The sequence below is a fragment of the Aethalodelphis obliquidens genome, unplaced genomic scaffold (assembly GCF_003676395.1).
Source record: "Aethalodelphis obliquidens isolate GAN/ISIS:26980383/991018 unplaced genomic scaffold, ASM367639v1 scaffold105, whole genome shotgun sequence".
Lineage (NCBI taxonomy): Eukaryota > Metazoa > Chordata > Mammalia > Artiodactyla > Delphinidae > Aethalodelphis > Aethalodelphis obliquidens.
This window is the reverse complement of record NW_020838049.1, coordinates 2,717,028-2,743,971: the sequence shown is the minus strand read 5'-3', so window position 1 is coordinate 2,743,971 and position 26,944 is coordinate 2,717,028. Positions and strand designations below refer to the sequence as shown.

General features: G+C 40.9%; 1 protein-coding gene across 1 annotated transcript in view; it reads left to right on the top strand.

The window, feature by feature from the left end:
• Positions 1-11,465, top strand: part of LOC113614820 (aromatase) — a 47,889-nt gene extending 36,424 nt beyond the window's left edge. The window contains exons 5-10 of the mRNA XM_027096667.1: positions 2,105-2,281; positions 2,904-3,018; positions 5,167-5,281; positions 6,020-6,182; positions 9,319-9,560; positions 10,782-11,465. Of these exons, the coding sequence (XP_026952468.1) occupies positions 2,105-2,281; positions 2,904-3,018; positions 5,167-5,281; positions 6,020-6,182; positions 9,319-9,560; positions 10,782-11,030 (1,061 nt within the window). The 3' untranslated portion in view covers positions 11,031-11,465. The remainder of the gene's footprint in view (positions 1-2,104; positions 2,282-2,903; positions 3,019-5,166; positions 5,282-6,019; positions 6,183-9,318; positions 9,561-10,781) is intronic.
• The last annotated feature ends 15,479 nt before the right edge of the window (positions 11,466-26,944 follow it).

Sequence of the window (26,944 nt, the reverse complement as noted above, 5' to 3'; positions counted from 1 at the left end):
TGTCAGCCATATCCTTGATTTAACATAGCCAACATGTTTGCTGAATCATTGGCTGACTTCCCAGATGTTTTAACAGAAAGCAATTTGCAAATAAATTAGAGAATTTTAGAACTAGAAGGGCTGTATATGTCATCTCTTTCAGCCTCTGAGTTTTATACTCAAGGAAGTACATTTCTAAAGAGATTGTGATTTTTCCCCCAGGCAACATAGCCAGATATAGATGAACAGAAACTGGGCCCCAAACCTCCTTATCTAGTGATTTCCCCCTTTACTATATGCTGCTGGAATGGAAGCCTTTGGGAAATAATCATGACCAACCTTTGACATTAACATCAGAGAAGATGGTCATATACTAGAAACCTTATCATTGATGGAATCTGGCACTAGATGGGTTGTAGGTCTGACCAGGGACCATGGATATTCTTCCCTCCAGCCAGCCTCTGTAGTGAACCTAGATGCCACCTGTGTGGCTGCCGAGACGGGGAAAATCTACACCTGTCCTAGTCTAGTGGTGATCCCTCTCCACAGAGCTGCCCATCACCAAGACTCAGCACAACTCTAGCACAGATTCCACTACCTTAGTTTCCTATTGCTGCTTAACAAATTGACACAGACTTAGTGGCTTCAAACCACACATTCATTACCTTACAGTTTGATGGGTCAAAAGTCTGACATGGGTCTCATGGGGCGAAAATCAAGGCACTGATACGGCTGTGTTCCTTTCTGGAGGCTCTAGGGAGAAAGTGCTTCCTTGGCTTTTCCAGCTTCTAGAGGCTGCCCACATTCCTTGGCCTGTGACCCTTTCAGGGATATTACATTCTGTTCATATGTTTGAAATGTGGCTTCAAGCTCTTGAACATAGAGGCAAATCATACATCAGCCTGGGAGTGATAATCAAAGCCATCCCTTCCATGCAAAGGATTGATTCATGAAGGAATCATCTGTCCCACTTCTGGATGTAACAGTCACCCAGGAAACAGCATCCCTACCTTTCATATCTCCAAGTCCTTCCTAAAGTCAGAAAGTATGCTGCCAACCCAAACTTCTTTTTTATACGTGTGGAAATGCTTAGACTCTAGGACCACTCACCAGGTCTCCTTTCTTATTTGCAAAGTGTGACATCAGGGGCTTCTGCAGCACAGTTGATTTGTTTTGTTGGAGGACCCTAACAGCAAGTCTGAATAATAAAAGACATTAAAAAACTAATTACTCTTAAAGAAAACTTAAACTTAGAACAAGGAGAAAAAGGATTTTAAGAGTTAACACTCATGTTAGACCACCTACCATCATGACTCACTAGTGCAAAGACGGTCAGGGAGCAGAGCAAAGTAAGAGATCAGAGCCAGTTCACTCTACCGGGTTTCATTCATTCATTCCTCTATTTGACAAATACATAATATATCGAGAGCTACCACGTACTACAGACTCAAAGTACAACGCTAACAGGTTGTCACTGCCCTAAAAGAGTTCCTAGTCCTGTGAGGAAGACTGCTCAAACAACAAAGATTTGTTTTGCTGTTAGGACACTGACTGAGTACAATAAATCTGGATGTAGATTGAAGAGAAACTGATATTAAAAGAAGGGTATGTTTGGTAATTTAGAAGACTAGCATTTTACACATATGACCTATAATTAAACAGGAAGCACCTTAGATCAAAAAGGTAAGATCCAATTTGAATAGTTCTATAGCAATATTCTACCACCCACTGAAACATAAAATATTACCCTGACCAAATCCAAACTGTCTTTAGAGGGAAAGGTATATAATAAATATGGAAAATCGCTGATTGGTGATTTATGATCATAAGTACTAAATATTTCATTTGTAATCTCACAAATGACATGTCACCATATGAAGAAAAGTTCAGTTTTGAATAGTTTGTTTTAAAAATATTTATTCATTCATTCATTTTTAACCATAAATGTGATAACCTGCTATAGAGAAAAATAAGAGAATACAGAAAAAGTATAAAGAATAATATGAAAATCTCCACCCATAATAAAAATGTGGACAATTAAGCTTCAAACACAAAATGCCAAAATTGCCTGATAGTTTGTGTGCCCTGGAGTTGGAGGCAGCTCACTCTGACGTGTACCCTTCAGCTTTGTCTGGCCCCGGCCTGGTACGCATGGTGACCGTCTGTGCTGATTCCATCACCAAGCATCTGGACAGGCTGGAGGAGGTCCGCAACGAGTCGGGTTATGTGGATGTGTTGACCCTCATGCGGCGCATCATGCTGGACACCTCTAACAAGCTCTTCCTGGGGATCCCCTTGGACGGTACTGAAATTTTCATTCTTGTGACTTGACATTGGGCCCTTTATTAAACAGGGCATGAGAAGGATAACAGACTCAAGTAAAGATATGCTCTTTTGTACACTGCTCTTCTTTAAACCTATCTAAGTATTCCTAAAAATTGTTCCTGGTATGTCTGCCTTGTTCACTTATATGATCATAAATATCTATAGCAGGGGCCATCTTCTATTTCATTTGTATCTATCTCGCCTCATTGCTCTAGGAAATAGGATTCTACCCACAGCTGAAACTTAACAGATGTGATCATTTGATTTGGTCATAAATATATCCTACCACCAAACCTATGTATTTAACCATTACCAACCATTCTTTTGGGCATGATATATACATATATACATGAAAACTGGCAAACATGAAAACTGGCAAATCTCTGGTTAACGTGGCCAGTTTAGATGCCAAGCAGAATAAATTAGTGTTGATTTGTTTAGTGGCATTCCCCTGGCTGAAACACCCAGTGAAGGTGGAACCTTGACCTGCTTAGAGTCCCAGATGGTAGGAGAGTCTACAGGGGATCTTCTCTGAGCAGTGTACCATTCTTGGGCTCACATTTTTGCTCATCTGTTCTGATCTTTTTCTGTTTTTCCAGAAAGGGCCATCGTGGTTAAAATCCAGGGTTATTTTGATGCATGGCAAGCTCTCCTTCTCAAACCAGACATCTTCTTTAAGATTTCTTGGCTACGCAGAAAGTATGAAAAGTCTGTGTAAGTAACATATTTTGGAATATTTATTGCTGAGATTGGATTGACCTGTGTTGTGTCTTAGTTATTGCTGGCCTCTTCGGCAAGCTTTCTCCTCTCCAGACCGCAAGGGAGCTGTTAAGTTGCCGGTGAAACACTTCTTACAGCAATTTGGCAGCATGTGGCCAGACCACAGAGGAAAGGAAGACTTTGGCCCAGGGCAGTTTTCCCCTAGGAGGCTGAGAGCTCCATCTCTGGAACTAGGACACTGCTGTGTATTTTGAGTTGAAGAGAAGGGTTGGCTGAACCTATCCTTATCATTAGTCAAAATTCTCTTTGCATGTCTGGAAAAATGGAAACATAAATCATTTTATTGTTGTGTTGCTTCTGAATGAATTTAACTTAATTCAATTTGTCAGAATTGACAGTAGTTGCAAGAAAATTTTTTCATGATGAACTTTTTTAAGACGTGTTGTTTGTTTAGTTATGCATCTTATATCTTGGGGGATCCTAAAACTGTCATTAAATGGCTTTGCTTTGGTGTCAGACTAGTCTAGCAGAAGACTAGACAAATGCCCAATGACCTACTGGATAATCAGTGGGTTTTTAGAGTGTAAGTAGCCAGCCAGTATACATGCCACCTCCAACCGCCAGTGGAAAGCACAGGGGATCTAGAGGTAGACAGACCTGGTTTGTATCCTATCTCTACCACTTAGTAACCAAATGTCCTTGGGAAGTTCTCTGAAATAAAATATAACATACCCTCCGTGGTGGCGATACAGGTTAATGAGATCCTCTATGTAGGGCAATCAGCACAAAGCATGACACATAGTAGGCAGTAAACATGTTAGTTTTCCCCATCCCTCTGTTCATATCTTTCCCAGATGTCCCTGACTATCTTCAATTCTCCATCTCTACAATTTCCCAAAGTTGTTTGAAGAGCTAACTTCATCCTGTTTGCGTGTTTTGAAATTCAGTAGTATTAGTCTCCAGGTAGTCAGCTTGATGTTGCTTTATGTATTTCAAGTGGATGATGAGTATTAGGTGGATGATTTGGACACCTGGTCCTTTAAACATTTCTCTTTGTTTCTACCGGAGCTTATTGTGATTTGAATCGATAAGATAAATGGTTCATCTCTTCACTGCTGTCAGAATTTGTGGTCGTCTAAAGAGTCTTATTGGTCCACAGTTAAACTTGGTCATTAGTTTAGCTTCTGTATGGTCAGCAGGCCCATAGAAACTTGCTGCATGAGACTGTATAACAGTTTCTCTTTGGTTTCTTTAAAATTATCTTAGCAACTTTCCTCTCTCTGTAACATTTGCCAATGGTTAGTGAACTAGGTAATATCTCCTATGACCTAAAGCAGTAAAGACCTAGAGAAATTCTTTTGCAATACCCTTGCAATGTGCCAATACTTTTTTGTTAAGGTATGAATGACATTTAAAATTATACTAGTTTCGGTTGTACAACATAGTGATTCAATATTTGTATCAATATATTCTGAAAAATGATCATCACAAAAGTCTAGTTAACATCTATCACCATACATAGTTACAAAACTTTTTCTTGTGATGAGAACTTTTAAGATCTATCTTAGCAACTTTCAAATATGCAACACAATATTATGAACTATAGTCACCATACTGTACATTACATCCCCACGACTTATTATTAAAGCCAGAAGTTTGTACCTTTTGATAATCCCCATCACCAATTTCGCTCCCACCCCCAACTTCTTGCCTTGGTAAACAACAATCTGTTCCATGTATCTATGATCTTGCACTTTTTTAAAGATTCCACATGTAAGTGAGAAAGATTCCACATACAAGTGAGAAAGACAGTATGCATCTTTCTCTATCATGCCAATACTTTAAAAAATATATTGGATTTAGCCTTTCGGTAACAGTTTTTAACCTTTAACTATAGGTTACAGCCTTGATTTTGCTACCAGTACCTAGACATGTTGGCTAACTCCGGTTCCTTAATATGAAGTGTAATGTATACGTAATTTATGGATATTTGCAAAGAATTAAGTATAAATTCAGTTATTCATGAGAACTAATGGCTTCAATTTAAATAGATTGTTTTATTTAAACAAATGGCAAATGAATCCATTTTTTTAGGTGTCTTAACTGAGTACAAGTAGATTATATTTTTACTTTTACTTCCAGCAAGGATTTGAAAGATGCCATGGAAATTCTGATAGAAGAAAAAAGACAGAGGATTTCAACAGCAGAGAAACTGGAAGACTGTATGGATTTTGCCACTGAGTTGATTTTTGCCGAGGTACAGACCTGCACTAATCATAATTCCCACACAACATGCATGTATGACTGTGTATAGGTGTCTTAAAATTTCCTCTTGTTAATTGTTGCATGTTTCTGTTTTTAAATATTTGGTTTAGTATTTCTTTTTTTTTTTAATTTATTTATTTATGGCTATGTTGGGTCTTCGTTTCTGGGTGAGGGCTTTCTCTAGCTGTGGCAAGCTGGGGCCACTCTTCATCACGGTCCGCGGGCCTCTCACTATCGCGGCCTCTTGTTGCGGAGCACAGGCTCCAAACACACAGGCTCAGTAATTGTGCCTCACGGGCCCAGTTGCTCCACGGCATGTGGGATCTTCCCAGACCAGGGCTCAAACCCGTGGCCCCTGCATTGGCAGGCAGATTCTCAACCACTGCGCCACCAGGGAAGCCCTTGGTTTAGTATTTCTATAATGCCCAACCCAAACTGCCCACTATTAGACAATCAGATTAGACTGAACTTTAAGATTTAAATTTCTCTGTGTCTGCACAATATAAAATATGAAAACAGGGGAGTGCAAAGACGCTAAATACATAGATAAATGTCTAAATTGTTCAGCTTTGAGCTGAAGATTATTAATGAAAATGTCCATTGTCAATTCCAGAGACTTGTTATTTCTGTAATTTCATTTTGTTGAGGTCTGTTGATCTTTGAGTGCCACCCTCCCTCCTGTTTTGAACCTTTCACTTTTCCAATGTTTCTCCTCATTTCAATTGTTCAGAAACGTGGTGACCTGACAAAAGAGAATGTGGACCAGTGCATATTGGAAATGCTGATCGCAGCGCCAGACACCATGTCCGTCTCTGTGTTCTTCATGCTGTTTCTCATTGCAAAGCACCCCCAGGTTGAAGAGGCAATAATGAAGGAAATCCAGACTGTTGTTGGTAAGAATTTATCAAGCAAACAATAGAGATTAGAAAACAATTCCTTCTGAATATCAGCTTCTAGGTCCTAAAAATCTTATGTCAAAATCTTTATTAGAATCCACCCAGAGAACAATAGAGCAGTTCACTGTGTCATATTTTCATTATGCCAGACAGGTTTCTGTGTTTTTCTGATATAAAAAAACACACGCTCATTGGAAAAAATTCAAATAATAGATGTATAAGGCAGAAAGTAGTATCTCCTGATCCCTTCCACTCTCCTTCCCATTCCCCAGGGGGAATCACTGTTAATATTTTGATGTGTATTCTTCAAGGTCTTTTTTGATGGGCACATAAACACATATATGCGGGGTTTTTTTTTAACATCTTTATTGGAGTATAATTGCTTTACAATGGTGTGTTAGTTTCTGCTTTATAACAAAGTGAATCAGTTATACATATACATATGTTCCCATCTCTTCCCTCTTGCGTCTCCCTCCCACCCTCCCGATCCCACCCCTCTAGGTGGTCACAGACCACTGAGCTGATCTTCCTGTGCTATGCAGCTGCTTCCCACTAGCTATCTATTTTACGTTTGGTAGTGTATATATGTCCATGCCACTCTGTCACAGCTTACCCTTCCCCCTCCCCATATCCTCAAGTCCATTCTCTAGTAGGTCTGTGTCTTTATTCCCATCTTACCCCTAGGTTCTTCATGACCTTTTTTTTTCTTTCCTTAGATTCCATATATATGTGTTAGCATACGGTATTTGTTTTTCTCTTTCTGACTTTTCACTCTGTATGACAGACTCTAGGTCCATCCACCTCACTACAAATAACTCAATTTTGTTTCTTTTTATGGCTGAGTAATATTCCATTGTATATATGTGCCACATCTTCTTTATCCATTCATCTGTTGATGGACACTTAGGTTGCTTCCATGTCCTGGCTACTGTAAATAGAGTTGCAATGAACATTTCGGTACATGACTCTTTGGTGGGAATGTAAATTGATACAGCCACTATGGAGAACAGTATGGAGGTCCCTTAAAAAACTAAAAACAGAATTACCATACGACCCAGCAATCCCACTACTGGGCATATACCCTGAGAAAACCATAATTCAAAAAGAGTTATATGCGGTTTTATTTGTGTTTTAAAAAACACGGGATCATCCACAAGGATTTGCTACCTTATCGGTGACAAAAGGCTTTTTTCACCCAGAGAAATGGCTATCATTTTTTGCAGTGTTTCTGGGTTTCAAGCAGCCCGTTCTTCCAGGTGGTGGCAGAGGGAGGAGGTAAGGGTGATGATAGCAGAGGCAGGGGAGCGATCAGTTTCCCTCCCCCACCCTCTCCTCCTCCTCTGCAGGAGAGCCTCCAGGTCCCTGCTCAGCTCTTCCCCACTCTGTCCCCTCCCTGCTCTGCCATTGCTTCAGCATCACTCTGCCACTGCTTTGGATATCCCCACCCTTCCCTGGAGACACTGCCACGTTCAGAAGAAGTCAGAATTGCTTTCTGGAGAAAACAGAATGCCTTATTTGGAGTGTGCTTCACATAAGTAATCTCTTTAGGAACACATTTCAGACATATGCGAAGAGGTATCAGTAATGATATAGATTTTTCTTTCTTGACTTTACAGAATCCCTGGGAAACAACCTATTTTGCTGTATAAAGGCATCATATTATTAAAAAATTTTTATCTTATTTATCTTTAAAACCATTTGAGTGCTGCTTGAAATAGATGACAAGGGGAAATTTCATACACAGATTAAATATGTGAAAGGGTTCTGCAGACGCATTGCCATAGGAGGGCCACTGCCTGGGAAGGTAGATAGCAAGGAGTCAGAATGACATCTGGGTTTCAAATTCTGGAATGTTTTCTCAAGCACCCTTTTCAGGTTATGGGTCCTGTGCCAGGTGCAGGGGCACCGTGGTGAACAAGCCAGTGCCACCCCTGCAGTCCTGGGGCTCTCAGTCTCGTGAGAAAAAGAGAATTCAAGAAACAAGCTCAGTGGAGTGAGAGTCACAGAATGATGGAGGTACAGGCAACACAGGGGAAATTGCTCTTGAGATCATAAACCTTTAATACAATTTCCTTGAGAGGTGAAAAGTGCTTGTGCCCCATGATGTTCCCTTGATGCTTCAACAGACCTCTGCACAGATGGAAAGTCCAAACAACCACTAGCACATGTGTACGTGTTCCCTCTAGACCTGCATGCCTGGTAATTACTTCCAAGGGTACACCTTTGGTTACCTGCTCCATCATCTACCCTCTACCTCCCCACCCCAGATAAACACAGCCCATTAAACTCTTAAGTGTACAGAGAGCAGTATGTGAGGGGCTGGATGGTTAGAGTTCTCTAAGTGAGACCACTCCTGAATAACATAGTTGCACAGGAGACAGAGCTGCCTCAGGACCCTGGGTTGATTCTGATTCTGCAGAAGTGATACCCCATTTGAGGGTGCTTTGAAGTTTTGCCAATTCTGAGAGTGATCTGAACCTCTCTGACGAGTGTGAGGCCAAGCTGAGACGAGGGATCCGTCAATCCCCAGTTCACCCAGGGCTGATCTGAGGCACCCCTTTTGTCGTGGTGGGGAGAGGGGGTTCTTGCCACACTACCACACCAGGTTGTTCTTGATGAGGTGAGGAGGAGAGACTATCAGTGATATTTTCCGACAAATGACTGCACAGGATACCAGAAGAGAAAATTTCTTTGAACCTGATTAAACTCACCATCTCACTTTGACTAGAGAAGGAATGAACGTCTTCTAGAATTTAGAGTAGGGGACAAAACTCAAGAACCACAGAGGCGGCAGATAAATAAATGTTTGAAGCAGTTTGGGTAGGTCTACATGATACTGCAGAGCCATGTGGGAATGTGGGTCCCATTTTACCTTTTTTATTTTTCTAGAAATTTAGACTTTAATATGAAAAGCCCAGGTGTTAAGATAATTGACTTCAAATCTGAATTTTCATAAGACACTCTGTGGACCAAACATAACATATTTAATGCAGGTTGCTGGTTTATATTAGAATTGTAGATATAATTTTTTTTCAACCAAGAGCAAACTGTTCTATGGAAAGCACAGTATTTTTAATACCAATCGTATATTAAAACTAACATGAGCTTTGTTTTTTTTTATCTTCTTCTACAGGTGAAAGAGACGTAAGGATTGACGATATGCAAAAACTAAAAGTGGTAGAAAACTTTATTTATGAGAGCATGCGGTACCAGCCTGTCGTGGACCTGGTCATGCGCAAAGCCTTAGAGGATGATGTCATCGATGGCTACCCAGTGAAAAAGGGGACTAACATTATCCTGAATATTGGAAGAATGCATAGACTTGAGTTTTTCCCCAAGCCCAATGAATTTACTCTTGAAAACTTTGCCAGGAATGTAAGAGCCCTTCCTTAAAATTGAGTGTGCCACTCTTGAAAATGTCACCTCTTAAGTGCTCTCTGTTTCTGTGTTTTCACTGCATATATTTCATTCTATTTACTCATTCTCTTCACACCTCACCAGGAAAACACATTTCCCCTAGCTTGGAACACGACCACCATGTCTGTCCTCAAGGCAAGGAGGCTGGCTCTCCAGCTCTCAGAAATGTCTTCATGGAGGCCACACAATAGGTCAAAAGATGAATAATTCAGGCCCTTAATTTGCTTAAAATGAGGCAAATTTTCTTTAACCAACCCATTTAAACTTAACTTTTCCATTTAAACTTATCACCTTGTCACCATGTAGATTCAGCCGTAGCATCATCTAAGTCAAGGAAATCCACTTCTGCTTCAGATGGAAATCAAGTGAGAAGAAAAGATTTGGTTTTGGCAGTGGGCCTTTGGTTTCTCAAATGGCCCCACAAGCACTAGGCCTCATTCTATATATAACTTTGTAATTACAAGAGCCTCAGCTTCTTCTTTTTCTGTAACTGAGGTGTACTGGAGATTCTGCCTCCATTATGTCAATTCTAGGCAATGACTTTTTTAACCTGAATTATCCTGATAGTTCCCTCTGTGTCCCCTTTTTCCATTTGCATATGGAAATATGATCTTAGTAAAACCAGCTGTCTAATTCATTCCATTTCTAGATAAGCAACCCACGCCATGTTGGCAATTGGTCAAAAATAACGTACTGAGCGTGTATTAAGTGCCAGGCACTATGTGAGTCCAAATGGGGACAAGACAGGCAGAGGTGTCCCATTAAATATTTGTATAACTAAATATATTTAGATCCTTGGCACTAATAGTAGGGAATCCACACCTTTGCCTAAATTTGTCCTTGTCATCATGTTATATGCCCTGGCACAAAAACAATCTTTGCCTCAATGACTGGCAGAACAGCAGTAAAGCCATGGTCTTCCCACAGAGCTAGCTGAGTATTTACATGAAAAGCAAAACAGGGGATTGTTTGACGTTGTGTCCGTATCACAAAGGGTGAATCAAACTGGAGGGAGAAAGAGGCTTATCTGAGTTACAGTCATTCCTCTCCGTGAAGGAGCAGTATGGCCAAGTCGCCGAAACCGAGCATTCTGACTCACAGTGTTTTCAGGGTGAATCAAACAGATATGCATGACTCTAGCCTTTACTTCTCGGGCTAACTGTCTGATCATTTTCCTAGGTTCCTTACAGGTACTTTCAGCCATTTGGCTTTGGGCCCCGGGCCTGTGCGGGAAAATACATTGCCATGGTGATGATGAAGGTCACCCTGGTCACACTTCTGAGAGGCTTCCACGTGCAGACATTGCAAGGTCGATGTATTGAAAAGATGCAGAAGAAAAATGACTTATCCTTGCACCCAGATGAGACCAGCGACCTGCTAGGAATGATTTTCATCCCAAGAAATTCAGACAAGTGCCTCGACCACTAAAAAAGTTTGGTCAGTCCCTGCCCTGGAGCACTTCTCAACAGTATTCCACATGGAAAACACCCACCTTTGCCAGGTAGTCCTCCTCCCATGAACAACTGTGGCCTCTGGCCTTTTATACACTTACCTCCTGTGGGGTGTCAGCGGGAGCCGGGAGATGCCAGTCATCTGAGCGCATCCAAACCAGAAACCAGACTGCAGGAGAAAATACAGAGGCCAAGATTTGTGCAGGAAACTGCAGCCCTAAAGGCCCATTCCACAAAACATGCTTTGGGAAAGACAAGCCATCAGCAAGACTCACGCCCGACTCCTCACTGTCCTGCACTGAGATGGGAGCTTTGTAATGACTGGGGCAGAAGCACTCAAGTCAATTACAAAGGCCAGGCCAACACTGGGTACCTAGGGCTAAACACACCCACTAGTGTGAATAAAGGGCTTTTGATTTTGTTTTCGGTGGGTTGGGGACCGCAATATTCACACCTTTGGAGAAATGCTTACAAATTCAGCATGTGACTTTTCCTATGAATTATATTCAATTAACTCTTGTTTATCCACATGTGATTTGTCTGTGGCAAAAGTTAAATTGAAGACTACCCTTTCCAAATCTCTCAATTTATTCCTCAGCCATTTACCTCTGATACAATAGGTGTAGATTCAGGTAATACAAGTAACTTATTAATAGCCTGAGTAAAATATATAATTAGTACCATTTATCTGCTGTAGGAAAAAAAATTCACACAGTGCATTTCAAATTAAAATAAAATTCCTTTTTTCATGTTTGCATTGTTGCTTAGCTCCAGGAGTACAGTAACTAAGAAATAACTTCAGGTAACGGCATCTATTAATTCTTACCACAGCTTCAGTGATTTGGCAGAGGGAAGTCTCTGAATCTATATCTAATTCTACAACCCAGTGAGTTCAAACTTCTAAGGAGTGCTCCTCATATACCATAATCCTTCTCCCTCAACATTTCTCCCCCTCTCTTTCTTTCCATAACCCCAAAAGCCAAAAGCAACAGATCAGTAGAGAACATGGCTAGGGTAGAACCCCTGCAATCACATTTTATCCTACCTCAGATTTAACAGTTACCTTAGAGATCTAACATTTATCTAGTTTATTGGATCACTATATAGCCTTGGAAAAATGCACACCTTGGAATTTTCTGTCCAGGGCGAATCAAGTAGATGAGTGAAATTTCCAAATACTACTTTCCTTGTGTTATACTGATATCACTATAAGAGTGTATCTGCTGAATGCCACTTAAAAACGAAAAAAACTAAACTCATTTACAAACATGTAAATGTTTTTCATTGAGTCAACCTGAATATTCTTCTTATCCTGCTGCTTTGCAATAGGGCAACAGCTGAGTATAAAATGAGAGTGCAAACTCCTGAGAGTGGGAGGTCTTTTCTTTCTTTTGGAATCCACGCCCGTCCCCCATTCTTTCTCTCCATATTTACTTTCAAGATCAACACTGAATTGACACTCTGGCTCAGAGATACTCTAACTGACCCAGAAACTAAGTAAAGGGGAGGCAGGTATCCTAAGAATTCAAGGATGGGCATTAGTAAAGAAGCAAATATTTGAAATTGGAATTATCTGGATCATCTATATGATGTAAACATATGTGAAAATACATCTGTGTATCTGGATATGTCTGTAGTCAGGTCTAGATGAGTATCCAATCAATTCAGATCCCTGAAAGAAAAGCAAGGATTTTAGACTTAGTGTGTCTTCGTTAATTCACCTGGTGATTATTAACAAACAGTTTACTTTGTCCTTGGCTGGAGCTGCACAGTAGAGAAAAACAGACTTTGGACCAGTGTACTCCATCCATCTAATTCCCTTGAACATCTACTGTATTTAATGTGCATATATGTAGCCAAGGCCACAGTCTGTCTATACAGTCAAAGTGAATTGGAAGGTGGATATGGTTGTATATAGATAAATGCAGATACAAAAATATGCTAGGGGAAAACAGGGGTGGGGGGGAAGGGGAGAGGGAAAGTACTAGTTTGCATGATCTAAGCAAACTCTCCCAGAAACAAATTATCTGGGCAATTGTTCAACTTGTCACTCTGTCCTGTATTGACAAACCTCATATGTTTGTACAGGCTTAAGGAATTTGGAATATCATTGACTTTTCAGTGGGCTGATGAACATATATTTGAAAATTCTGTTTTCTCTTCAAAATTTTGCCTCATTGTTAAATATTTAATTGTCACTCTGAATGTGCTGTGTATTCTGTTTTCACCAGCTCTCAAAGAACTAGGATGTATAAATTATTAGTGAAATGAATGCATATGAGGGCTCTATCATTTTCAAATTGTGAGAACAACTGTAGTCTCCTGCCTTTGGATGTTCTAGAAACCCCCTTCTGCCTTCATTGACATCTTACTCCTCCCTCCCACAAGTGGAAAATCATCTCATTCAGAAAGATCCCACATAATGGGAAATGCCAGATGGAAGTTGTCACTTTTTATTTCTAAGCAGCACCCCTCACCATTCATGGTGCTAATATTCCATAGAAGTGTGTGGCATTGACCCACTGGAAAGAATGTTAGCTGGGCCCTCCTCAATCTCCTGTATTAGTTGGTCTCTGGGACTGAATCTCTCACCTGTATTTGCAAAAAGACTTGCTAAATTAAACTTTGTCAAAGTAAGGAGTTGAATGTAATTTGCAGTACTTTCAGTTGGACTTAGCTCAAAAAGCAAAGTCAAGAGCTGAACCCTCCATGGCTCAAGGCAAACAAGATATCACTCATTCCCTTACTGCAGCTTTTAGCAGGTTTTGGCTTACATTTAGGGAGTCACTGCCATACCCTGTTTCCACCAGGTCAACAGACAAAAGGAGTACATTTAGATAAGGCAACCTGGTCATCAAGCCCTGCCCATTAGGTATACCTGCCTCTTTCTCTTCCACCAAGAAAGCATTTCAAAGTACAAGTCAAAATTATTATAAGAATATAAGAATTACTGCAAAAATAACCTTAAATCTACTCTAATTATAAGCCAAAGCAAATGTTTCACAACCTTAGTATTTTAATTTATTAATAAAACATTTCTTGTAACAAAGTTCTTAAGTTATGAGACATGGAAGTTCAGCCTGTGGCCCAGGTGATTTTTACAGTTCCTTTCAGCTCAACGACTCTGTAAATAAGGAGGTGGTGAAGACTTGAATCTGGGCTCAGCCATTTCTTAAGTGTATGCTTTGGTCAAACTGTTTAGTCTTTCATACCTCACTTTTCTCATCAATCCAATGGGGATAATAAATTCCTCATAAGGTTGATGTGGCGATTACAAGGGATAAATTTATGTGAGCTCTCAGCACAGTGTCTGGTATAGGGCAACCTCTCAGTAAGCCTTGGGCCTGAAAATGATGATGCTCAGTAATTAGGCTGATCATGACACCCTGAAACCTCTTTTCATGCAGTGGAGGGGGCAGAAGATGTGCCAGATGCTTCAACATTACGATTCCATTTTAAGCTTCATGACAACTCTCACATTAGTATGATTGCCCCAGGAAGCCCCACATTGTTCATGACAAGACAGAGGCCCAGGGATTTGGTGAGACTTGCCCTCAAGGGCCCAGCCAGTAAAGGAGCTGGATTCTAGTCCATTTCTCATCCCAAAGTCTTGGCCCCTCCATCATGCCACCTCTTTGCAGCAGGACTCACTGCTGGAAGGCTGAGGAGTGTAGTCCCAGGTTCCTGGCTCTCCCCCAGGTGGTGTTGGGTAAACCCCTTTCAAGCCTTGCTCATTCCCTGCCTCATTACCCAAGGAATCTAAGTCAGGAAGTACTTTAGTTACTTCGTCCAGAAAATCTGGATGATTCTACCTGCCTTACCCACTTCCATGCATGTTTGGAGGCTCCTTCTCAAGAGAGGTAGTGCATGGGAAAGTGCTGTAAAACTTCACTCAGTGTGAGGTGGTAGTATTAACGTGTGGATTCCATCAGCTGCCTCAACTGGAAATTATCAGATTCCATTAAGCTATTACCTAACCACTAGGAACGCTTCTAGTTTTGCACAATTTCAATTCATGTCAGATGTGGTACTGCATGAAAAAAATCAGACAGTGGAGAAAAGAGTAGTAATTTACTATAAACACACAGGGGCAAACTAGACCTCATGATGGCCATAAAATTCTCTCCATTTAGGCCAAACTGACAAGTGCTAAGAAGCCCATTGTGATGGAGACAGCTGTTAGGCAGTCTCTTCCTTTGGCAAGGATGTCAGCTATGAATGAAACAGTCACTCATCTGGTTATTTCCAAATGGCCAGGTGTTTGGCATGGAGGAGACCCAGCCAGACACAGGCACGGAGGCTTCCTCTTCTAGCCTAGTGCAGCTTGGATGGATGAGGAGGTGAGAACACTTCACTTTTCTGCCTCTTTCCCATTCCAGTTTATTGTGACATGTGTTCATTCTTTCAGACCAAGAAAAACAATAGTAACTGTACTTACTTTCTTATTATATTAAGTCCTTTACATAATCATTTCATTTAATTCTCTCAATAATACTGTGAGGCAGGCACACCCCCATTTTACAGATAAATTCTGCCCTTCCATCCATTTATATTCCTTTGCTACCTGCTTCATAGAGTTTATCAAGCCTACCCACACAAACCCCAACACACAGGCTTGGTGTCTCAAGTTCTCTTATCAAAACCTGCCCCCCCCTGATTTTTTTCTTGATCTGCTAAACTTATCTACCCATGTTATAAAGCATAGCTAATATTCAAAATGTTTTCCTCCCTTCCAACATAGGTTTTTGTTTTTCCAAGGCATTGCCTGAAAGAATTATAAGCACCAGAAGCAGGGCGTGTGGAAGGAGAGGAGGGAGGAGCGGAGGTGTTGCCTTCCAGATACCCCTAAAATAATAGCACCTACTTCACCCACACATGAAGCTGGTGCTACCTATACAGCGGTGTCTAGAAGAGTGAGGCACCTATGATCAGGCCAACTGTAAACAGAGCCTGTGGGAGAAAAGGAGCACGTCTCACCCAAAGGCCTTGAAGTTCAATGTTCTAAAATACAGTGCCACCCAAACCAAAGTCATCCATGAGCTGGATCAGGCTCACTAGTACCTCCTTTCCCAGTGGAAATTAACACTTTCCCTAGACACCAACACTTTCGTTCAGGTAAGCTTTCCACCTTCCCCAAACACAGCTTGCTGCTTTTACTACTCATAGTGCTCTAGAAACAACCAAAAACAGGCAAATAGAAATCAACTGTCACTTTGGAGAAATCCCTGCCCATGATGATGCAGGTGTGGGTGATATTTCTTTGTGTGTTGTTTTTGAGGCAAGTGTGAAGGGGAAAGAATTGTTATAAATGGTTAATGTGCCACAACTAATAGCTTTCCATCTCCAAGGGCTTACCATGGGCCATGACATTTACGGTCTCTAACATTAAACCCTTTCACATCCATCATTTCATTTGTACCCCTATGCACCCATTCACCCGAACACTAAGTAAGGAAGGCAGAGAAGTCGCCATTTTTCTGATGAGGAAACTGAACCACATGGAGGTTGTATGGTTTGTCCAATGTCGCACCATAAGTGCCACATCTAGGATTGCCCCCCAGGGATTCCAGCTCCAAATCCAGCAGCTGTTTGATATCACCTGGCCAAACTTCCCTTCATAGCTGTGCATATTCTGAAGATTATTTGGGTGTCTTCTCAGCAACATGAACCTCAGCAGATCTATCTGTAAATATGGGTTAACCAAGGTAATCGAAGATGATCTCATCTCAAGATCCTTAATTACATATGAAAAAACTCTTTTTCCAAATAAGATCAGATTCACAGGTTCCAGAGATTTGGATGTGAACGTATTTGGGGTGCCATTTTTCAACCTACTACGCCCCACTCCCCAGCACATGACTGGCACTTCTCAGTTTCTAGAGAAATGTTTCCTAAGCTTGAACATCTGAGTCACCAGTCACCTGGGGATTTTGTTACTAAGTACATGTGGGATCCTGACTCAGTAGATGTGGATGGAGCCTGAGCTTCTGCATCTCTAACAGGCTCCTGGGTCATGCTGATGCAGACCTAGGTGGTCCAAGGTGAGCAAAGAGTATAGTAGTGAGGTTCATAGAGAAGCAGTAGCAGCACCTGGGAGCCTGTTAGGATGAAGACTCTCAGGCCCATCCCAGACCTGCCGAGCCTGAATCTGCATTGCAACATGATCCCCAAGCACTTTGGTTGCAAGTTAAAATTCCAGAAGCACTGATCAGGTAAGGTTTTTATATTCCTACTTCACACCCAAGACCTCACCCACCATACTCTGCACCTGTGCTTATAGAGTCTTCATTCCTGTTTGGTCAGGTCTTCCCTTCCCTGCATGGCTGTAACTCCCCTTGGACCCTGAGGGGAAGGCCTTGGAAGGAAATGCACCCCGTCCTCCCCTGTACTCATTCTGTTGCACAAACAGTCCACTGAAGCCCCAAGCCAAGCAGTCACTTGCCCCAAGGCTGTGAATACCACACTGTATGATTCCAAAGAGCCACAGCACTTGTGACACTCACAGAAGCTACCAGAGGGCATCTTGTCCTTCTCAGAGAAAGTGCTACAAAACTCTCCTGGGAATCCTGGAATTTCTTCCTGATATAGGGATCAATTCCACGTGCTTTCTCCACCCTTCTGATGCTCACAGCAAACTCTTACAAGGAGTCAGACAATGCAGATATGTCCCTTCATGCCTCCCAATATATTAAGAAAAAGGATCCCACAACAAAAATCTCTCAGGCATCTTCCATCATCACTTCTGTGGTTTCTTTGCTCAGGGAGTTTTCCCTGAAAAAGAGCCTGCTCCCTCCACTGGACGTGCACAGTCAGGCAAAGGCTGAACTTAGTTGAACCTAGACTAAAATCCTAGCTCTGCTATTTATCAGCTGTGTGTTGTGGGGCAAGCGGCTTAACTTCCCAGAGCCTACTTTGACCCATTTGTAAAAGTGAGTATAACATATGCCTCCCAGGATCCTTTGATTAGACAGAGACTGGAGTACTGGATAGAACCACACATGGAAGGGGCAGCGAAGGGGCTCAGAGAGTGTCCATGATCTTTCTTTGCTCTTCCTTTGGTCCTCTCTTCCCACGGCCCTTAGGAAAATGGATGGCCCAGTGCATCTTTCCTTCTTCTTCCTCCACTTCTCTCTTCCTGGCTCAGTGGTCTTTCAGATAGTTCATTTTGAAGAAAAGACGGTCCTAATCTTGTCCTAAGAGGTCTATCTACACTCATTTCCACATCAAAATTAAACTATGTCAACTAAAAACAAAACCGCTGAAACCAATTTTGTAGATGTCCAGAACTGAATTAAGTTTTTCCTAATGCTTAAGTAACTACTGTCTTGCAACAAAAATAATTTATTCTTGCCCTATTACTCATTTCTTTCTTTGATAAACTTATATTGAGCACACGCTAGGTAGCCAGTTCCTGTTCTAAGTGCCTATTTCCTTTTACCTATATGTTGAACAGAAAATAAGTTAAGAGATAATGAGTAAGACCATTTCAGATAGTGGTAAGAGCTGAGAAGGAAATAAACCAGGTGATGAGATATAATGGGTTTGGGGGCTCTATTTTAGTGTTAGATGGTCGGGTAAATCACCTGAGATATTTAAGTTAAGATCAGATTGACAGAGTAACCAGTCAAGATCAGGAGAAGAAAGTTCTAGATAGAGGGAACAGCAAGTAAGAAGGCCTTGGGTGGGATCAAGCTTGGAGTAGTTGAGGGCTCACAGGTGGTATGACTGCATTCTCATGATCAGAGAGGAGCATGAAACAGGTGAAAATGATGAGGCATGAAGATGTTATGGACGGGATTGTGTCCCTCCAAAACTCATGTGTTGAAGCCCTAAACACCAATGTGACTATATGTGACAACAGGATGTTTACCAAAGTAATTAAGGTTAAGTGAGGTTATAACTGTCATTATAAGAAGAGATACCAGAGAGCTCGTTCCACCACGTGAGGACACAGTGAGAAGGCAGCCGTCTGCAAGCCATGAAGGGGCTCCTCACCAATAACTGAATTGACCAGACATTGATCTGGGAATTTGAGCCTCCATAACCATAAGAAAATTAATTTCTGATTTTTAAGCTACCCAGGCTGTAGTATTTGGCTGTGGCACATTGAGCTAAGACAGCAGACCATGCTGGGCCACAAGGGCCACAGTAAGAAGCTGGGTTTTAAGCAGGGGGTATGTTGAGTCCAGCTCATTTCAGCTCATAAAAGTGAATTGTTCTGGTTTCAGGAATTTTGTGAGCTATTAACCATCAAGTTGGTATGTTTATATTGGCCATAATGGGAGTATTTACAACATGGAAACTGGCAAATGCTACAAATCAAGGCTCTTATCTTTCCTCCCAAAACCCCCTTCCAAGAAAACAAGTTATCAAATACTAATGAAGTATGTGCAATTTAGGTACAATAGGAAGTCAATAGAGGGTTTAGGCAGGAAGATAAGTTGATCTAATTTACTTTTTGAAATAATCACTCTGGCTGCTGTGTGGAGAATGGTTTCTGGGGGGATGAGAGTGGAAGCCAGGGACCCAGCAATTTCACTCCTGGGTATATATCCAAAAATCCCCCAAAACACTAAGTCAAAAAGATACATGCACCGCCCCCCCTCCAATGTTCATAGAAGCATTATTTACAATTGCCAAGACACGGAAGCAACCTAAGTGTCCATCAACAGATGAATGGATAAAGAAGATGTGGTATGTGTATATACAACAGAATGCTACTCAGCCATAAATAAAGGATGAAATTTTGCCACTTGCAGCAACATGGATGGACTTGGAGGGCATTATGCTAAGTGAAATAAGTCAGACAGAGAAAGACAAATACTGTATATCACTTATATGTGAGATCTAAAAAATATAACAAACTAGTAAATACAACAAAAAGAAACATAAAGAAATAGAGAACAAACTAGTGGTTACCAGTTGGGGAGGGGTGGGGGCAGTGGGAGGTGCAAACTATTGGGTATAAGATAGGCTCAAGGATATACTGTACAACACGGAGAATAGAGCCAATATTTTGTAATAACTGCAAAGAGAAATTAACCTCTAAAAATTATATAAAAAGTTTAAAACATTTTAAAAAGAATGAAGAAAAAGAGTGGAAACCAGGGGACCCAATGAGAAGGACTCAAATCCAGATTTTCTGATCCCAAGTCCAGTGCTCATTTTATTGTCACAAATGAGGTCTGTACTTAGTATTCTCTTCCAGAGCCTATAGAAACTCTGCTCCTTTTGCCTTTTGTTATAGTGTCCAATTCCCTAAACCGTCAATCAGCAAAAAGCTCTCCTCTTCACCAAAAAATTACCATTGGGCATTATCAAGATGGCAGAGTAGGAGGATGGAGAGCTCACCTCCCCCCACAAACATATCAAAAACACATCTACATGTAGAACAATTCTCATGGAAGACTAACTGGAACCTGGCAGAAGCACTCCTATCAACCAAAGCTGTAAGAAAGATCTCCATGTGACCGAGTAGGATGGAATAAAAAGGCTTTGGATTGTGCCTTGTGCTCTTGGGAGGGATCTGTAAGGAACAGAAGGTCCACACAGGTGGACTGGCACCCAGGGGAGTGAGCAGGTTGGGCCACAATCTGGGCATCTGAGTTCTGGGATCCCGCATGGAGGAGACAAGCCCCCTTGCCTGCTGGGAAATCCACTGAGACAGACAGAAAGGCTGGAGAAGCCTAGACACTACTCATGAGGAGTGTGCACATGCTGGCTTGCTAACAATCAGGGTAGAGAGAGCCTTGCACTGGCGGCTGCAGCCTCACTGTACTTCCCAATCTGAAGAGGCAAAAACCCTGGCCCCTACTCACTCCACACCACAACCTGATGTGAGATTTGAGCAAAGATTAGGTTCAGCTATGCAGAGACAGCCTGGAGGGCCTGGGGTGTGATCCGGGTGGAGCTGCAAAGCCCACTGTCAGCACATGTATGGGGCAGTGGGTGGGTATGCAGTGGACAGCATCAGTGCACACGGAGTGGCACTACAATAATGTGCATCAGCTAAGTGCTAAATCTCCAGCAGACAGGCACTGGGAAGGAGTCTGCAGTGGTTATTTTCCAGGCAGAGTGCCTGTGCACTCCACAACATGGCTTAGTGTTAGATCTGGAGCAGGCAGGTCATGGGAGAAGTCTTCCACAGAGGCAACCCAGATCTCAAGTGGCAGTGCAGCCATCTCAATTCCTGCAGCCACAATGCCCTGACCCCCCCGCCCCAGCTTACTCCACACCACAGCCTTGTACTAGATCTGGGATGAACATAACAGAAAGGGGCGTGACTTTGGGCAGCTTCTGAGTGGAACCACAGAAGCCTACACAGGTGGCACATAAGTCCTCTGTGACCATTGGGATCAGAAAATCTGGATTGCCTCACTTACTTCAGCAATCATCTCCTTTGGGGCAGGGCAAATGGAGCACTCGAGGGCAATGGAGCCTGATCAAACCCAACCCTCAGGGCTTCTACTCCAACAACTATTGAGCAGACCCTGCCCCTGACATGGTGGTGACAACCATGGAGCAAAGAGGAATACCCACCTCACATCCCGTATAGCCTCTCAATACTACAATATCAAGCACATACCCTATCAAGGGGCTAACAGCCAGCACACTCTGAGGAAAGACATGGCTGACATCTGCACCAAAAACAGCCCTCACACCAAAAATATCAGATACACGCAGTCTACACAGGTATCCTCCCACAAAAAAACACCACTTCAAGACCACGATAATAACTGTTTCTCCTAAATTCACAGAGACAGAGAAAGTTAAGTAAAATGAAAAGACAGAGGAACTACTCCCAATTAAAAGAAAAAGAAAAATCACCTGGAAGAACAAATAATCAGATCTCACCATTCTATTAAACCCTGAGTTCAAAAAAGAGGTAATTAAATTGCTAAAGTAATTAAGAAAGATTATCAATAGAAAAGCAGATCACTGTAACAAGGAACTAAAAACTATAAAGATGGACCAATCAAAATTAGGCAATTCAATTGCCGAGATTAAAAATCAATCTAGGAGCAATGAATAGCAGACTAAATGACACAGAAGAATGAACAAGTGATCTGAAAGACAGGATAATGAAAATCACACAAATGTAACATCAGACAGGAAGATAGATGAAAGAAAATGAGTGTCAACTGAAAAAAAATGCGCAACCTAAAAGTTGAGACTTGTGTTTTATTTGGCAGACAAAACTGAGGACTTAGGACCAGGACGCAGCCTCTCAGATAGCTCTAAGGGACTGCTCCAAAGAAGTAAGGGATGAGCCAGGATATATAGGAGTTCTTGAAATAAAGACCAGGTAGTTGGAACTTCAAAAGATTGGTATTAATTTAAAAAAAACCAGATACCTTAAGTTAATAAACTCGGGACTTTTCTATGTATGGGAAGATGCAAGAGTCTGGGCTCATTGAAACTATTTCTTTGATACGCTCCTTAGCTATCTAGGACCAGTATCCTGTTCTTTCCAATCCTGAGTCTCCTCAGGGTGCACTGATGAGGGTTGCTGCAGTGGCTGAGGGTTTGTCAGCAGGCATCCCTTTTGTCTCCATCCTGAGTTCCCTCAGGGCTCACCGTCAGGGCGGTGGTGGGGGGGGGGGCTTGACAGCTGCAACACCCTTCGTTTACTGATACGGCAGAAGACATTTTTTCATTCACAGAAGCAACATAAGAGATGTAACAACCTAAGTGTCCATCATCGGATGAATGGATAAAGAAGATGTGGCACATATATACAATGGAATATTACTCAGCCATAAAAAGAGACGAAATTGAGCTATTTGTAATGAGGTGGATAGACCTAGAGTCTGTCATACAGAGTGAAGTAAGTCAGAAAGAGAGAGACAAATACCGTATGCTAACACATATATATGGAATTAAAAAAAAAATGTCATGAAAAACCTAGGGGTGAAACAGGAATAAAGACACAGACTTACTAGAGAATGGACTTGAGACTATGGGGAGGGGGAAGGGTAAACGGTGACAAAGCGATAAAGAGGCATGGACATATATACACTACCAAACGTAAGGTAGATAGCTAGTGGGAAGCAGCCGCATAGCACAGGGAGATCAGCTCGGTGCTTTGTGACTGCCTGGAGGGGTGGGATAGGGAGGGTGGGAGGGAGGGAGACGCAAGCGGGAAGAGACATGGGAATATATGTATATATATAACTGATTCATTTTGTTGTGAAGCTGAAACTAACATACCATTGTAAAGCAATTATACTCCAATAAAGATGTTAAAAAAAAAACAAAAACACATTCATGGAAAAAAAAAAAAAAAGAGATGTAAGAGATAATACAAAGCATGCTGACCTACACATAATAGGGGTTCCAGAAGGAGAAGACAGAGAAAAGGGGATCAAAAATGTATTTGAAGAAATTATAGGTGAAAACTTCACAAACCTAAAGGAGGAAACATATCTAGGTACAGGAAAAACAGAGGGTCCCAAACAAGATGGACTCAAACAGATCCACACCAAGACATATCATAATTAAAATGGCAAAAGTTAAAGAGAGGATTCTAAAGGCAGCAAGAGAAAAGCAAAGTCAGGTACAAGGGAACCTCCATAAGGCTATCAGCTGATTTCTTTCCAGAAACTTTGCAGGCCAGAAGGGAGTGGCATGATATATTCAAAACTCCTGAAAGGGAAATACCTGAACCTAGAATACACTACCCAGTAAGATTAACATCTAGAATAGAAAAAGAGATAAAGAATTTCTCAGACAAGTAAACACTGAAAGAATTCAGCAATATTAAACCTATGCTAAAAGAAATATTTAAAGGTCTTCTCTAAATAGAAAAGAAGCAAGTAACTATGGAAAAGGGAAAATCACAATAGGAAAGGTAAATATATAAAAAGATTGAAGATCACTTAAGTAAGCCAATACATAGACTAAAGAACAATACAAAAATTGTAAAAGCGATTATAACTACAATTAATAGTAAAAGGATAAGCATAAAGGTGTAAAATAGGACATAATATCACAAAATATGGGAGGGGAAGTATAAAAATGTACCTCTTTTAGAATGGGTTTGAACTTGAGTGACTACCAGCTTAAAGCAAATAGATACAGTTATGGGTCAACATACTTGAACTCCATGGTAACCACAAATCAAAAACATAGACTCACAAAAATAAAAAAGAAGGGAACTCAAGCATACTACAAAAGAAAATCATCAAACCACAAAAGGAAAAACAAAAAGAAATGAACAAGGAAGAACTACAAAATCAAATGGAAAACAAGATTTAAAATGGCTAAGAGTACATACCTATCAATAATTACTTTAAAGGTCAATGGACTAAATGTTCTGATCAAAAGACTTAAAGTATCAGATTGGATTAAAAAAACAAACAAACCAAGAACCTATAATATGCTGCCTACAAGAGACTGACTTGAGGGAGAAAGACACACACAGACTGAAAGCGAATGGATAGAAAAAGGTATTTCATTCAAAGGGAAATGACAAGAAAGCAGGGGGAAGCAATACTCTTATCTGACAAAATAGACTTTAAAACAATGACCATAAAGAAAGACAAAGCAGGGCATTATATGATGACAAAGGGATCAATACAAGTAGAGAATATTACACTCATTAACCTATATGCACCCAGTATAGGAGCACCTAAATATGTAAAACAAATACTAACAGAGACAAAGGGAGAAACTGATAGGAATACAATAATAGTAGGAGACACTAACACCCATTGACATCAAGGGACAGATCATCCAGACAGAATATTAATAAGGCAACAGAGGTCCTAAATGACATTACAGACCAGTTGGACTGAATTGTTATCTAGGACACTACATCCAAAAAAATACATATTCTTTTCAAGTGCACATGGAACGTTCCCTAGGATAGACAACATACTAGATCATAAAACAAGCCTAAACAAATTTAAAGGATAAAAATTATTTCAAGCATCTTTTCTGACCACAATAGTCTGAAACTAGAAATAAATCACAAAAAGAAAAATGGGAAAAGAACAAACACAAGGAAACTAAACATGCCAGTGAAAAACCAGTGGGTCAATGGTGAAATCAAAGAAGAACTCAGAAAATACCTCAAGACAAATGAAAATGAAAACCCAAACTTACAAAATCTATGGGACACAGCAAAAGCAGTTCTAAGAGGGAAGTTCATAGCAATACAGGCCTTCCTCAAGAAACAAGAAAAATCTCAACAACAACAACAATAACAACCCTATCACCTAAAAGATTTAGAAAAAGAACAAACAAAACCCAAAGTCAGCAGAAGGAAGGAAATAATTAAGATCATCAAGAAAAAAAGGGGGCTTCCCTGGTGGCGCAGTGGTTGAGAGTCCGCCTGCCGATGCAGGGGACACGGGTTCGTGCCCTGGTCCGGGAAGATCCCACATGCCACGGAGCGGCTGGGCCCGTAAGCCATGGCCGCTGAGCCTGTGCGTCCAGAGCCTGTGCTCCGCAACGGGAGAGGCCACAACAGTGAGAGGCCCACGTACAGCAAAAAAAAAAAAAAGAAAGAAAGAAAGAAAGAAAGAAAAAAGGGAAAGGGCTCAAATCAATAAAATTAGAAATGAAAAAGAAGAAGTTACAGTAGACACCACAGAAATACAAAGGATCATAAGAGACTACTACAAGCAACAATATGCCAATAAAATGGACAACCTAGAAGAAATGGACAAATTCTTAGAAACGTATGGATTCCCAAGACTTAACCAGGAAGCAACAGAAAATATGAACAGATCAATTGCAAGTGCTGAACTCAAACTGTGATTTAAAAACTTCCAACAACAACAACAAAAAGTCCAGGACCAGACGGCTTCACAGCTGGATTCTATCAAACATTTAGAGAAGAGTTAACGTTTATACTTCTCAAACTATTGCAAAAAATTGCAGAGGAAGGAATAGTCCAAAACTCATTGTATGAAGCCACCATCACCCTGCTACCAAAACCAGACAAAGATATCACAAAAAAAGAAAATTAGAGACCAATACCACTGATAAACATAGACATAAAAATCCTCAAGAAAATACTAGCAATCTGAATCCAACAATACATTAAAAGGATCATACATCATGATCAAGTGGGATTTATCCCAGGGATGCAAGATTTTTCAATATTTGCAACTCAATCAGTGTTACACACCACATTAACAAATTGAAGAATAAAAACCATATGATCATCTCAATAGATGCAGAAAAATCTTTCAACAAAAATTCAACACTCATTTATGATAAATACTCTCCAGAGAGTGGGCATAAAGGGAACCTATCACAACATGATAAAGGCCATCTATGACAAACCCACAGCTAACATCATACTCAATGGTGAAAAGCTGAAAGCATTTCTGGTAAGATCAGGAGCAAGACAGGGATGTCCACTCTTGCCACTTTTATTAAACATAGTTTTGGAAGTCCCAGCCATGGAAATCAGAGAAGAAAAAGAAATAAGATGAATCCAAACTGGAAAAGAAGTTAAACTGTCACTGTTTGCAGATGACATGACATAGAAAATCCTAAAGATGCTACCAGAAAACTACTAGAGCTCATCTATGAAGACGGTAAGGTTGCAAGATACAAAATTAAAACACAGAACTCTGTTGCATTTCTATATACTAACAATGAAAGATCAGAAAGAGAAATTAAGGAAACAATCCCATTTACCATTGCATCAAAAAGAATAAAATACCTAGGAATAAACCTATGTAAGGAGGCAAAAGACCTGTACTCTGGAAACTATAAGACACTGATGAAAGAAATCGAAGATGACACAAACAGATGGAAAGATATAGCATGTTCTTGGATTGGAAAAATCAATATTGTCAAAATGACTGTACTACCCACAATCTACAGATTCAATGCAATCTCTATCAAATTACCAATGGCATTTTTCACAGAACT